Source organism: Helicoverpa zea, chromosome 24 (genome assembly GCF_022581195.2).
Source record: "Helicoverpa zea isolate HzStark_Cry1AcR chromosome 24, ilHelZeax1.1, whole genome shotgun sequence".
NCBI classification, from domain to species: domain Eukaryota; kingdom Metazoa; phylum Arthropoda; class Insecta; order Lepidoptera; family Noctuidae; genus Helicoverpa; species Helicoverpa zea.
The window spans coordinates 2,732,069-2,746,841 of record NC_061475.1 but is presented as its reverse complement, the minus strand read 5'-3'; the positions used below and the strand labels follow the sequence as shown (position 1 = coordinate 2,746,841).

At 36.0% G+C, this 14,773-nt stretch overlaps 1 protein-coding gene across 1 annotated transcript; it reads right to left on the bottom strand.

Moving 5' to 3' along the window:
- Positions 1 to 344: 344 nt before the first annotated feature.
- On the bottom strand, positions 345 to 14,570 carry LOC124642162. Its single transcript, XM_047180476.1, has 13 exons — positions 13,428 to 14,570; positions 10,308 to 10,509; positions 9,853 to 9,949; positions 9,090 to 9,194; positions 8,683 to 8,749; positions 8,446 to 8,603; positions 3,252 to 3,936; positions 2,979 to 3,183; positions 2,563 to 2,659; positions 1,896 to 2,000; positions 1,505 to 1,593; positions 995 to 1,061; positions 345 to 680 (listed from the first exon to the last, which is right to left on the bottom strand). The coding sequence occupies exons 1-13, from the start codon at positions 14,029 to 14,031 to the stop codon at positions 621 to 623; spliced, it is 2,541 nt and encodes an 846-aa protein (XP_047036432.1). The 5' UTR covers positions 14,032 to 14,570; the 3' UTR covers positions 345 to 620.
- Between the last annotated feature and the right edge of the window lie 203 nt (positions 14,571 to 14,773).

The following is a 14,773-nucleotide window of genomic DNA, read 5'->3' as shown; positions in this document are numbered from 1 at the left end:
GGTGCATCAGCATGCATATGGGGTTTTCATGATTCTCATTTTAATCCTATTTAACATCCCCAATTCGGTGGACAAGAAATAGAATTAAGTATACCTACAAATTGAATTTCACAAAGTTTCGGTGAAGCGTCCTGTTACGTAGTAAGCTGATTCAGAATTCAAAAAATTGGTTAGGTAAGTAGTTGAGCGATGTTTGTATTACTATTTTCACAAGCTTTGTCAAAGGGAAGTAGGGACTGTAGGTAGTTAAACAAATAAAAGCCAAGACATATGTATATCTTGCACTAAAGGTATTTTTTCTTCATCGACGTTTTTAGGCAGAAATAAAACTAGTATAAATCAAATGATTTTATAACATGATGTTATTGGACACAGTAATTCTTAGGTACTTAAAACATGAATAGTAGGTATTCAAAATACATAATCTCTATAGGTATACATGAATCAATTACCTAACAATACCAGCGCTGTCACACTAGCAGATTTTCCGCTCAATGCTGTAAAGTGGCCTTCTGCAAAATAATGTTTATCCATCATTCATTAATGGACAGACCTTGTAATGCCCCGTGCAGCTTTTAAGTAAAAGTGCTCACTATTGGTATATTACTGAAAATTGTACTCTATTTAGCGCCGTACACTGTCTGCAACAAGGCGAAATATGACCATGCTGAGCTTAAAACCTGTGGAGGGAAAATAATAATATTATATCCTTCTACTAGGGTAGTTATAAACTAAGGTAATATAAACTACATACAGCTTAGCTTAACTACATAGCCCTTTTCGAACATCAACAAAAAGAAAATACCGCTCCCAAAATGCCAAAACGCCCGTCTTTCACCACTTCGTATGTGTTTTCGCTTAGAAGAAGTGACGCCCCTCACGCAACAAACTTCCCAGCTACAAGGGGCTACCTTTTGCTTCTATGTTTACGAAAAGCAAGCATTTAAAGTAACGGTGTCAAAATTAAATTAGAATCTATCATTTTCCAACTTACCCTCATAAAGGCATTCAGGTTGACATCAGCAAACCCAGCGGCTGTCAGTTTGCATGGCTCCTGAGCCCTGCAAATTTCACTAAATGTATAAGTAGGAAAGTAGAGAAGCAGTTCACATAACAGCTACAAGAAATAGCACTCTAGTTAGTTTCTTAGTTCCTAGTTTCTCTTCCAATCCTTTTGTAGACAATAATGCAATTGATCAAATACGCTTTCATTAATTATCTGAGGAATACTTTCGAGAAAGTTCCTTTTGTAGTTCGAGACCTTAAAATTGTAGTTTGTCTCCCAAAAGTTTTAGTTATAACTTTCGTCTTTAATTTTAATCGTTAAATCTTTTCGTATTTAATTTTAAGCGACTTCCCAAAAAAGGTGGAGGTTCTCAATTTTTCGGATCTTGTATTTTAGAATAAGTTATCATCTAATTGTCATTTACAAGTATGAACGTTAGATTAAAAATCATGATAATTTCAGGATTATTATTGAACAACAAATTGCAGAATACGTCACCTGGTCTGCACGAACAGAATTTGTTTACCAACTTTGATGTTGGCGGAATACCACTTGCAATTGTACACTGAATTTGTTATTTCCAAACTCTGAAACGGTAATAGAGCATCATTAAAAGCTGGTAAGAATAAGAGATCAAAATCTAAAGGCTATATTCCAAGATTTGTTTGGCAACTGCACACCGAATCCAAAAAAGAAAGCTGCCTTCCTCGATAAATGGGCTATCTAATACTGAAAGTTTTTAATCGGTCCTGTGGCACTTGATTCACGCGTTCAAACAGAGAAACCAACTATTCAGCTTTATTATATTAGAATAAGTATAGATTTAACCTACCCATAGGTATAATTTCAAGTAAATCATTAAATAGTATTTCGATAAAAAAATACATACCGCAGTCATCATCAGATCAGCGAAGAAACACAAGAAGAATACTTGCATTAAAGCCATCGACAGGAATGTCAGAAATGTTATAATTATAACTATGTCATCTACTATCTGAAAGTGAAAATACAACCAAAATAATGTAATTAAGTAATCTATGCAAAAACTGTTAAGTAAAATATATCAAAGTTATGGAATGGTAGTACATAGTAAATATTACATTGATAACATTATGTATTTTTCATCTCTATCAGGCTTTCTAAACTGGACCAATGTCTCTCCACACATTCTGATGGGTTTAAAACTTCATCTAGTCAACATTGGTCTTATATTATTCAGATAACGAATTTCTATTTCATGTTAGCTGTTCTGCAATCCTATCTTATGTACAAGGCGAACTAAAACCTTTCATTCTTGAAATCACACCACATCATCATCATAAGCCTTTATTACTGTCACCCTGCAGGACACATACATCTTCCTACACAGAGAAATAATGAGCGAAAATGAAACCAAATCCTAATACTAATCTCAGGACATTAAACCACGATTTCCCCGATTCAAAACCATAAATAATTCAAAAGTATCATGCACAGTAATGTGCAAATGCACTATAATGACATGGTAATGATGATGCAAGTTGTGCAGATGCAGTTGATAAAAACAGTGAAATTACCGTAACATTGAATCCAGTGAGGCAAATCACTAACGAACTAGATAAAAAGTTGAATAGCGTTGACTTTGAGTAGATTATTTCAAGAATGGTTGATGAGCTGGAAATTAAAATTGTAATGTATCAAACAGGTACAAGGAAACTTTAAAATTCAAAAGTTAAATTTTGTAAAGCTTTGTTAGTAAGTTTTGTTAGGATCGTTTCAACATCTTCTGGAATTGTACAATCACACCTTTTCAATTGTCGATTAAGAGTCCGAGCTCCGTCAACTCACAACTTGCACTTTCAGAATTCACTATCAGGAGTGTTTCATTTCGCCTATCTATGGTCGTTGCTTGTTAGGTTATCTAATTTATTCTCTCTCTTTTCTCTTTGTATAAGGTTTTCAAAATATGCGATTGCTAAATCAAAACACTTACTATATTATATCTTGATGCCATTTCAATAACTCTGTGAACTTGTTATGCAATTCATTCTCTTCAGAAAACAGTCCTTTAGAAATACTTCTATCAGGAATCATTCTTTCGAAATCATACTGTAGCAACTTGAATTGAACTCGAATATAAGTACAGCAAGTGAAAAACAAATAATCAGCTGCAGCCATGTCCAAAAGTACGACGCATTCTGAAAATTTTGGTCGAATCAATATTTGAATAGATACTCCATGCTCTAATTCTCATAAGCTTACTTACCTGACCAAATCTGATGGATATAAGCAAAAGGCCAGTATTTGAGTTCGTAAGGAATAAACGAAAACACGTCTAAATAAGGCAGCAACATCTCGAAATCATTTGTTTTGTAATACTTCACAGCTATCATTACTATAGGAGTCATATCGAAGACTACTATCATTGAACAGTTTAGCACATACAGTACATTTATTACTTTGTTCAAAAACCCTATTTCATTGGAAATAATTTCCTCTTTTTCAATACACTTTTCTCTATTATTCTCCCTTATTTCAAGTTCTGTTAAAAGATCTATAAGCTCTTGAATGTGTTCTTCATACATTAGGTGATATAAAGACTTGATCATTGAAAGTATTGAAAAGGTTAGGCAAGGAGCAACACTGGTAACTTCGATAAAGTTTTTGCCCTGTTTTATGCCCAGTATTACGTAGTACACACTGCCGATAATTGCTGAAAAAACTACGAGGAAATTCAAGGTGTATAGCCACCTGAATTTGATTGTATCCAATGGCGTAACGATCTTGTTTTTTATATTCATTCCGGAAAATCGGAATAGAACACCGAGTTTTTCAATCGATTGATCGAATATTAGTGGTTTGGACATTTTTATCTTCATTTTTGAGAAATTATATGGATACAATTTTGGAGACAATAAAGTTGTATATAAAGTTAGTCTAATATTTGATACCTGAAAGTTTAGAACGATATGTTACCGGTAGAAGAGCACTTCAGGAACTGAACTTTGTCATGTGTGTTTAATTCAAAGCGCCCGCGATAGTCATAACATTGGCTTAAGGTAAACAATAGCGATGTCTAGACTACAGAATTGTATAGACTCTCCAATTCATTTATGTTCAAAAATTTCCCATAAAATGTAGCTTCTTGATTACTATCGGGTATTATGAGTTCTTTTCCATCAATCGTTGCTCTTATCCATCACATTCTCACTCAATTTCTTGGAAGTCATCATCTTATCACAATCTGAGTCTATCAAATTCTTCTCTTGCATATAGACGTCTTTAGTAACATTAAAATTTTCTCGGCTTACCATCTACTTCCAATCTTTCCCGATATATTTTAATGTTAGTTGATCGGCGCTCGAAAACTTCACTTGCCCTTTTACTCCAATTCTCCAATTTTGATGCGAATTATTTCCAAGTATAGCTGGATCTATAACAAGCTTGATGACCTTGAATTAGTCACCAAACCCAACCGTCTGTGACCACGACTCGTAATGCTGTGTCATGGAGTCATGGACAAATTGCAAGACGTGCTTGTTTCAAACTTTTAGTTTGCAAATATGGCATTTTATCTGTTAACCTGTTCACGTACTACTTTAACCCTTATGTGAGTGACGAATAAAACATCTTTATTAGAGTGACGAGGTACCCGGGTACCTTCATACAGTTTAGACGTAATGTAAACAACCAAGGTCTGTTTTAAAATTACCCTCATTTTGAATATTGTTATTTTAGTTAAGCTAAACAGTTGACGATCGGACAAGCCAAGAAACACTTGAGTCCATTCAATACATCGTGTTAGATCTCTTGGCTAAATATAACAATTCAGGACTAAATGTAACTACGGATAATTTTTTTATATCTCTTCAACTGGCTCATTCCTTGAATTTGTGGAACATGACACCTAGTTGGAACGGTAAGAAAAAATAAACGGTTTCTTCCTCTAAATATGCAAGCACACAAGGAGAGGGTGATTTATACTTCTAACTTCGCCTTTAGCAAAGAAGCAACTGTGTGCTCCTATGTACCCAAAATGAATGAAGCAGTAATAATGTTGTCATCAATGCACATGTCACCAGTTATTGAAAGTGATAAGGAAACTGCCAAGCCAGAAATAATTTTATAATACTTACCTATAACAAAATCAAAAGTGGAGTGGACAATATGGATAAGTTGTTAGCAGAATACACCGTAAAACACAGAACGAATCGGTGGACTTTAGCACTTTTTTACATTATTATTGACATTGCAGCTTTGGTAAAGGATATATGCTGCTGCAATAGCAATAGCTGCAAAAGCTTTGGCAGCATATATCATTTACATGGAACATAACACACAATTTGTCTCGAGTTACAGACGTAAAGTTTTTGAAATCATTATGTCTACAACCGTGTGGTAAAAATATAGAAGATTAAAAAAATCCATTGTGACATCAAAATCTCTAAGATCTGCAATGCAGGTGCTTGGCCAAGAACTTAGGGTTTCGATTCCTTCTGGATCTACAACTTCTATAAGTCGGCCCAGACGAGATTTCTACACGGCGTGTTGCAGTCGTAGGAAGTTGCTACATATGCAGAGAACTCAAACGCAAGCCAAGAAAATTACGAAAAGCTTGCACTAACTGTAAAAAACCAGTTTGTGATGAACATGCAGTAACTCGTCCAACACCTGCTTCGAGAGATGTACCTACAAGTTCTGCATAAACAAAGAATTTGTAATTTTTATAGAAATAAAACATCATAATAATACCAAATTATAAAGAGGTACCCGGGTACCTTGTCACTCCATTGTGAATTTATATTATGTTTTGTTTTCCACAAAACATTGTAAATAGCTGATTGGGTTAAAATATTAAAAAATATATAATTTATAAATAGTTAAGAGCTCTCAGGAAATCACAGCCACCTACGGAGCGTAAAACATACTTTTCTTTAGATTTGAAAATGCTAAAGGTACCCGGGTACCTCGTCACTCACATAAGGGTTAAATTTGTAGCTTTTATGTGTCTTTGTAGTGAATCATAGCAGAGCAGTGCCTTGTTTGGAGCTACATATGTACTCTTCACGTTTTTTCGACTATTGCACTGCTTAAAAGGGTGAAACTCTATATTCTACTCTTAGATACTCCCAGAAACTTTTAACAAGCCCTGCTACGGGATCATCTATTTCTATTTGGATCTTGTAATGACTAAGTTTTCGCAGGTCATTAAATATATATTTTTGACCGACCTAAGAAAGGGAGGCTCCCAAACTGATTGGACGTCTCTATTTTTTTTTTTAATTATTTTTTAATACTATGACGAAGTTGATGCCAGTTTCATTTTCTATCGAAGTCTACATAACCTTCGCGTACATAGGTATTGTTTGCCAAATAGGTTGTAATTAATATTTTTTGTTCTATATCTCATAAATAATATATTTATTAATAGGCCCCGGTAGCATCACTGTAATTATAGCTAATACCTATTTCATAATTGCTATCAATTTACGTAATAGCTTTGCAAATTCGCGTACCGTTTGCAGCTGAATTTGGTTGAAATCAGCGTTTAATGCGAGTAATTTTGTAGAAATGTTAGAAGTAAGTCTGATATTTTCGCTAGTCAGATTAAAGACAAATCTTATCCTCCTCCGAGCCTTATTCCCAACCATGTTGGGGTCGGCTTCCAGTCTAACCGGAATCAGCTGAGTACCAGTGCTTTACAAGAAGCGATTGCCTATCTGACCTCAACCCAGTTACCCGGGCAACCCGATACCCCTTGGTTAGACTTTTGTCAGACTTACTGGCTTCTGACTACCCGTAATGACTGCCAAGGATGTTCAATGACAGCCGGGACCTACAGTTTACCGTGCCATCCGAAACGGATTAAAGACAGATCTAGTATGCTGTTATTGGTAAAGATAGCCTGTACCTATTACTTACTGGACAGTCTAAGACCTAAGTAATCTATGGTCTAGCCGAATGGCTATCATGAGGAGCTTTTATAGAAAATGCTTGTTCACAAGTAAGTATTACATAAGTAATACAATCTAAACTTCTGCTTATGCGGTGCAATGTTTTTTCATAAAACACGTACTAATTCATACTTATCTAGATTCTACTACTAGTTTTTAGTAAAACTCCACCACCAGTTATTTCAGCTGCGTCGAGCAATCCTCGATAAATGGAGTAACGCCGAAAGATTTTTCACATAAGACCACTGTAATTCTTTGGATTATCACATTGAAGCAAGAAAACGAACATAAATACAAACTGTTCTTAAAACTCACCTTTGTGTTAATCTCATGTAACAAAAAACATACTTTCAGGAACAAAATGACTTCAGGAACTTTTTGCGCTAACTTTTCATGCAATTTCCACATAGTCGTTACAGCAATTATATTAAATACGAGTTGAAATTCTGATGACAAAATTACAGCACGATCACTGTATAATTATATAATTAGTGAATTACTAACGAAAGCCACGTTCTAGTGTGAGTTTTTAATCATTTGCTAGCACGAATTTTTTATGTATTTTTGTGGCTTATTTTGGACAATGCTTTTCATGAAACTTTCTGGGAAATTGTGTTTTGCTCAACAATGACAATTGTAATTTTTTTTTCGCAAATTAAAATTGTAACATTTTATCTACGAAAATGGTGAAGACAGCGACATAGTATAAAGAGACTTTATACTATGATAGCGATACTAAAAATTCTTAAATGTACTTGTTTAATTAGTAATGATTATTGCACCTTTTCGTCGTGAACCAATCAAAACAAATGACGGACTTCATTTGGGGTCTTTTCTCCTTCCATCTTCTATCTATCACATTTCCCCACGTCAAACTTCATCTGAGACAGATAAACATGATTTTTGTAGGACATCCTGACTATGACTTCCTGACTGATTTTTAATAGGAAGTTAGCGTTGGACTACTGCTATGAGTTGTGTTCTATATTTCTCCTACAAAAAATCTTTCATTGATATTATCAAACGCAGATTTAACTTTGGAGCGCAGTTATACGCGACACACAATTGATTTTCTATTGTTTTTTTTTTTAATTAGATGCATACAAGCAGTTAAAAAGGAACATTCAAACAAAAAAAAAACTTCTTCACTCATGTTGACCTGTAAAACGTGAGAATAGCAAAAATCCAGTTGATTCAGAACATATCTGGCGCCATTAGTCATGCGGTAGAAATATCGAGACCGCTCCCGGGACGGTGCGCAAAACTGCCGGTTTGTACCGGGATGTACTTCTTGTGGGGACGATCAGTTGCGGCTGGTGAGGTTTGGTGGGATAAAGAACGGTCGTATGAAATAAGTTTAGTCTTGGTTGCTTTTTTAAAATTGTTTATTGAATAATTTAACTGAATTAGGTAATTATGTTCTAATGTAATAATAGTTAAAAATGTAAAATCATTTTGTGTAAAGTAATAGGTGCGTATATAAAAAGGTTTATTTTAAAAATGTTTAATTAGGTAGTAGTTAAATTGTTTGTGTTCTACGTTGGCTAGGTGACTTTGTATGCGAGGTAAAGTAACTTGATATAGACTAATTAAGTCATAAATTAAGTCGGTGCTCCGTAAAGGGTTTGTAGAAGGGCGAAGTAAGACCAAGCTGTACTTAAAATCTGAAATAAAAAGAAAATATTTGAATGAACTGAAAAAAATAATCGATTTGATACATAAAACTGAATTTAAGCAAAATACCTTCATAAATGCTTTGAGGTTCACTTCGGAAAAATCTGATGCCGTCAATTTGCATGGAGTTTGGGCTCTGAGAACAAATAATCCAAATTAATTTATAAAATTAAACTCTATACTTACTTTTGAACGATGTATTTTTAACATAATTTATACCTTGTTTGTACCAAAAGCAGATCCTTCCCAAGAGAGGTATCAGCTAAGTACCAACGACAGTTATACACTGCTTCACTTATTTCCGTGCTCTGAAAGAATGATAATTGTCATACTGCAGATTTCAATAACCGATCTATCCATTCTTTTGCTTTTGCTTCATGTATGATGAATTTGTAAATTATGTCAAATTGTAATCTCTCATTACAAAACAGTGATATTGAAATCCGCAAATGAAGAGCATAGGTGTTAATACCAACCGAAGTCATCAAGAGGTCCCCGAAGAAACACAAGAAAAATATTTGCAGCAGACTCATAAAGAGAAAACTTAGGAACGTTGCCACGAAAGCGACGTCGGATATTGCCTGAAAAATATATATAAAAAAAAAACACTATCATTACCGTATAAAAAAAAATCCTTAAAACATAGCCATCGCTGAAAAGTAAATTGAATATTAATTAAAATATTACAAAGTTCATGTTTATACTAATGATGATGATGATTCTCCTAGCCGATTATCGGCTACGGCGGCTGTTCTCATGTAAGGAGATTAGCCAACTGCGCAGGACATATTATAGTGCACGAGCATTTGCGCAGACACAGGTGCACTCACTATTCCTTAACTCTCATAGCCCGATGGGACGGCAATCCGACACGACCGGAAAGAGATCAGGCGCAGGACCGACATTTACGTGCTCTCCGATGCACGGGTGTATCAATCACCACCTTCCAGGCTCCGGGCTGCTATGTGAAAGTCTTCTAAAACCCACAAAGCGATTTCGGCCCGACTCGGGAATCGAACCCGAGACCTCGTGCTCAGCAGCCGCACTTGCGACAGCTAGACCAACGAGGCAGTTTATTATATTTATACTAATATAATAAAGAGGAAACATCAACTCTTCCCGAGTAACATAGGCTATATTTTATCCCGGTACGAGCAGTAGTTCCTACGGGACGCGAATGAAAACGCGGCAAATCGGCTAGGCGTTAAAAAACTTAGAGTTGTATCAGTCATCAGTTACCATAACATTGAATCCGGTAAGACAGATGAGGACAGAACTTGACACGAAGTTAAATAACGTGGATCTAGTGTAAACTGTCTCCAACATGTTTGCAGAACTGGAAATATAAGAGTATATTTTAAGAAAAAAAAAATACAAACATATAGATAGGTATAATATACTATAAACAATAACACGTTATGTGTCACTAATCAGTTATTCACTAAACTTTTATATTACTTGATGGTCCTCATCCCAGTCACTCGGTAATGTACCCAAAAGGCTTGCAGCATTGCCACGTTGGATGGCAGTGCTCGGTCGTTGTGCGAAATAGAAGCCAGTATTCGGGTGACCTTACTTAATGTGAACATACATAATTTCTATTACCTTTTATTTACTTGATAAATAAAAATATGTGAGCTTCATGCCCATCAAATCTTTTATTATGTTTAGTTTAATAGCAACAAATACCCTGCCTTATTAAATCCTGATGCCACTTGATCAGAAGAACAAACTCAGCTCTAACTTGCTCGATGTTAGTTAAACGTCCACAGTCATCTTCCTCAGGAATCACACGTTCAATATAATGTTTGAGCAATCGGAATTGCATGCGAATATATGTACAAAAAGTGTAGAATAAGTAGTCGGCGGTACAGATGTCAATGATGACCACGACCTCTGCAAATATGTTGATTCATCTTTATTTGCTATTGCTATAATAAAGAGGACGTGCCTAAGAGGGCACGTAAAGCCGGTGTCCCGGAATTCTACTCAGTACTAATAATTGTTAAATTTTATGTCAGAGGCCGTCAGGCGGATTTCAGAAAACTCTGACAACAGAGCTTGCTAGGTGATTCAAACTGAAGCTCACTCGGTTAGAAGATAATCTATACATATAATAAATCTGTAGAAAGTGATTGTTTGTTCGGGATTCACGTAAAATCTACGAATTTAATGCAGACAATGCTTATATACAAAAGTTCTACGTAACTTGGGGTATTACTTAGGCTTTGTTTCATCGAAATCGGTTCACTCTATCAAAAGATATGATTAATTTAGTGAATTCAAGATGTAAAATATTACGACACGCAATCTGTTTGACAAAACAGTACATGTTAAAGTAGCTCCATCTGTGGTAAATAAAATACATCAAGAAGCGAGGTGGTAAATAACAATGAATTACCATTTACATTCTTTATATACTATTATTTCAATAGATGGAGTTGTGTATTTTCCGTAATTCACCATATTTTAACACGTAGTGTAATTTTTCGATAGACATTTCAATAGTGTTTGTCAGTTTGCCGTGCCACATCAAAATCCAACTATAATTATTACCTTGATGAAAGGAAAATTAATAGATCTCAGCCAAATTTAAAACGGTGCCATCTAAATTATTTTTTGAACATTATGTCAAAAATGATGACTTTAGTGGAACAATTAATTATAATTTAAAGTTACAGATGGAGTTCATATCAGGATTTTTTCATAAACATAGTTTAGCTTATCTTCCACTAATGTGGTGGCCTTAAAACAAATTACTTTGAGTGAGTAGTATTAAGTAGACCTTAATTATTTTTTCTGATGCAAAATATGAAAACTTAATCCTAGAAGAAATCAGGATCTATCTCTCGCAAGCGCTGCTAAGCGTGAGGTAATGTAGGCTTCTGTAGCTTTAAAAACCAGCCCAGATACAAAGTGCAGATAAGTAATGGGAGCTGCCTTATCGCGTCTGAAAACGTACAAAATACGCGTCGCATACCAGAGACATGCTTACTTTCAACTTCCAATCGCAATTAATATACTGTTCACGATTACGAACAGTCTCAGTTAGACCCGAGCCAAGTCTAAAAAAACACCTTTTATATAAAACTACGTTTGATATCATTCAATTACAAAGACACAATTGTTCTCTGTTGCAAATCCTATCCACCTATATCCTATCCTAATCCAGAATGTATTGCAGGTGTGCATTGCACAAAAACCAATGGTATCCTATTCGAGAAGTCAAAAGAGTTGACCTGCCAACGTCAGCTTCTGCGCTAAGCAAGTGTTCTTAATAGTACCATCAGAATTACATTCATCGTTGAATGAGGTGAATAAATTTTCAGAAACCACAATAACAGTAGGAGCCAAAGCGTATTATCGCTTCATAGAGCCCTGATTGGCCCCAGGTGACCAAGTCAGGTCTGATTTGTTCGTTCATCAGATCAGAAAGTGTTTCGGTGGATACTTACTGTCGTCCTGTTTACGTGTGACACAAAATATGGTATATAAACGTCCTCCGCAAGAGCGAAATTTTCCCAGTGTGCGGTAGTGACGTACAGTATACAACACTTATGTTTCTTTTGATTTGCTGGTTCCACCAAGAAATGACAAATTGCGAGCGTACATTTTGAAAATCTTGGCAAAACTGCAGGTTTCAAGTACGAACACATGAAGTGGACTCTCTCAGATACGTACATTTTGCCTATTCGTGAACTAATGCAAACATTTCGGTGGAGTCCCGGCTTAGGCCACCACATTAGGCGTGCGCGATCCTCGGGCGTGTGAGTAGCGCGGGCGCCGCGCGTGCGTCGCGAGCGCGTTGCGTGAGCGTCGCGTTTTGCTGCCCTGCGGCATTTGTAGCGCGCTCGCGGCGCGCACGCGCCGCTCTCCTTGATGTTTAACTGCTAAGGCGTTTAGCGGGCGGCGGGGATAGCGGGCGAAGGGGTAAGAACGCAACTCGAGCGCCGCGTGTTCGCCTCGAGCGCGTCGCTTGCACTCTTCACACATGCCGTAGGGCAGCAAAACGCGATGTTCACGCAGCGCGCTCGCGACACCCGCGCTACTCACACGCCCGAGGATCGCGCACGCCTAATGTGGGGTCAGCCTTACCATAGTGAGTAAGTGAAACTATCCTACCCTATGCGCCTGCTGATGATGATGACTCATTTCATCATCCATCCCGCTATTCCCCAACTATGTTGGTGTTGGCTTCCAGTCGCCGAATCTGTTCGAGTACCAATATTTTGCTTGGAGCGACTACCTATCTGATCTCTTCAATCCAGTCACATTACAAGACATTATCCATGGTAAGACTGACAGACTTTCTGGCTTCTGATTAGTCACAGCAGCTGCAGAAAATGTACAAATGACAGCTTTGTCAGACTCAAAGCATATAGACATAGATTATAGCTGTTTCCTGTGAAAATTACTTACGCACTATACGTAATAATTTTCCAAATTGGCTGACTAGATCCAGAGATATTCACAACGTCACAAACTTTACTTCTTTTGTTTAGATAAATGGTCACATCCACAACACAACCTTGATCATTGAATCTATGCGACTGCTAAGTGCTAATCCTAATTATACTGTCACGTGAAAGAATGCACCTACGGGATAAGTAGTATTTTGACGATTCTATATTGCCCACGCAGACGAAGTTGCGGGCAACAGCTAGTACAAAATAAACTAAATACATCATACGTATCATACATCGTGACGGATCGAATTGGATTTGAACGATCTTCATTAAAAACAGAATTAATTTCAAAATAAGGTGCAATTTGTAAATGTTGCAAATATTAGATCATTAAATAATTTAACATACCTGACCAAATCTGTCGCAGGTACACCCAAGGCCAATATCTGATATCATAAGGATCGAAAGGATAAACAATCAGAAATGGCAAAAGTAACTCAAGCTCATTTGTAGTGAAATACTTAAGAGCAACCAGAGACACAGGACTTAAAGCAAATGCTACTAACAACACAAAATACAAGACATTCAACACTGATATTACAGTAGTTACAAAATTATGTTCGTATTTTATTATAGCATCCGTTTCTTCAGATTTAGGACGAGCTTTCTCATTGATTTCCAAATCTCTTAGGACTTGGATCAGTTTATCAACATGTTTTTCACGTAATATGAGGAAGAGAGACTTCAGGTTACCAAGGAAACTTAAAGTGATGCAAGGAGCGACGTACGTCAGTTCTGTGAAACTCTTAGAGTTTGCAATGCCAGTGAAAAACCACATAACAGCCCCGGCCAAATCAATATTTAACCAAAGAAAGTTTATAATGTAAACGGTGCGACTTTTTATCATGTCCTTTCTGGTCTTTGTGCCGGATTTTATATTTATTCCGGTGCATCGGAATAAAAATTCAATCTTTTTTACTGTTTTATCAATAAGTAGTGGTTCTTCTTCCATTATGAAAGCTTGGTGCTGTCTATAAATCTTTTGTTTATGAAGCGAACGGTTTTTGTTCCAGCGATTCGGATGCGACTGATAAATGGTTCAATTTTGAAATGTTTTTCCTTGATAATTATTTTTCAAGTCATAGAGTTAAGAATGTGGAAGAAAGGAAAATAAAAACATAAAAAAAAATGTAACCAAAACAAACTCTTCTTAAGAGTAACACATCTTTGTTTGTCAATTTTAATTTAAATGAAAATTTATGTTTTCATTCATTTAATATAGTAAAAAACTAAAAAAAAAAAACAAACGAAAACATTTTTTATGGCAATAAAAGTGCTACTTCTAAAGTTTTTTACTTTAACACTATCCGTGTTAATTGTAATTAAAGTTAAACGCAAAAAACTGCGACAATTATCTATGACAGTCAAAAGACAGGCGAGGTCGAAAAGAAATTATTTTTCCAAGACTTTGCTGCATTTAATTGCCTTATTGTAATTATTCGCATTTTAAATACCAGCCATTATAATTAAGCAATTAAAATAATGGAGGTGTTAAAATGACAAATGTCTTCTTATAGCTCGGGGTACGCGAACTAATGAATAAAACGTTGGAAATGTGTAAAAAGGACGTATAATGAGTAAAATATATAAGTGTAAACAACAATGGGAGGACAAGACAAAACTTAAACATGGAAAACACTAGCTAAACACGACTTATAGGGTCGGCGCGCGGCAGCGCGCGCGCGTGTTGTTGC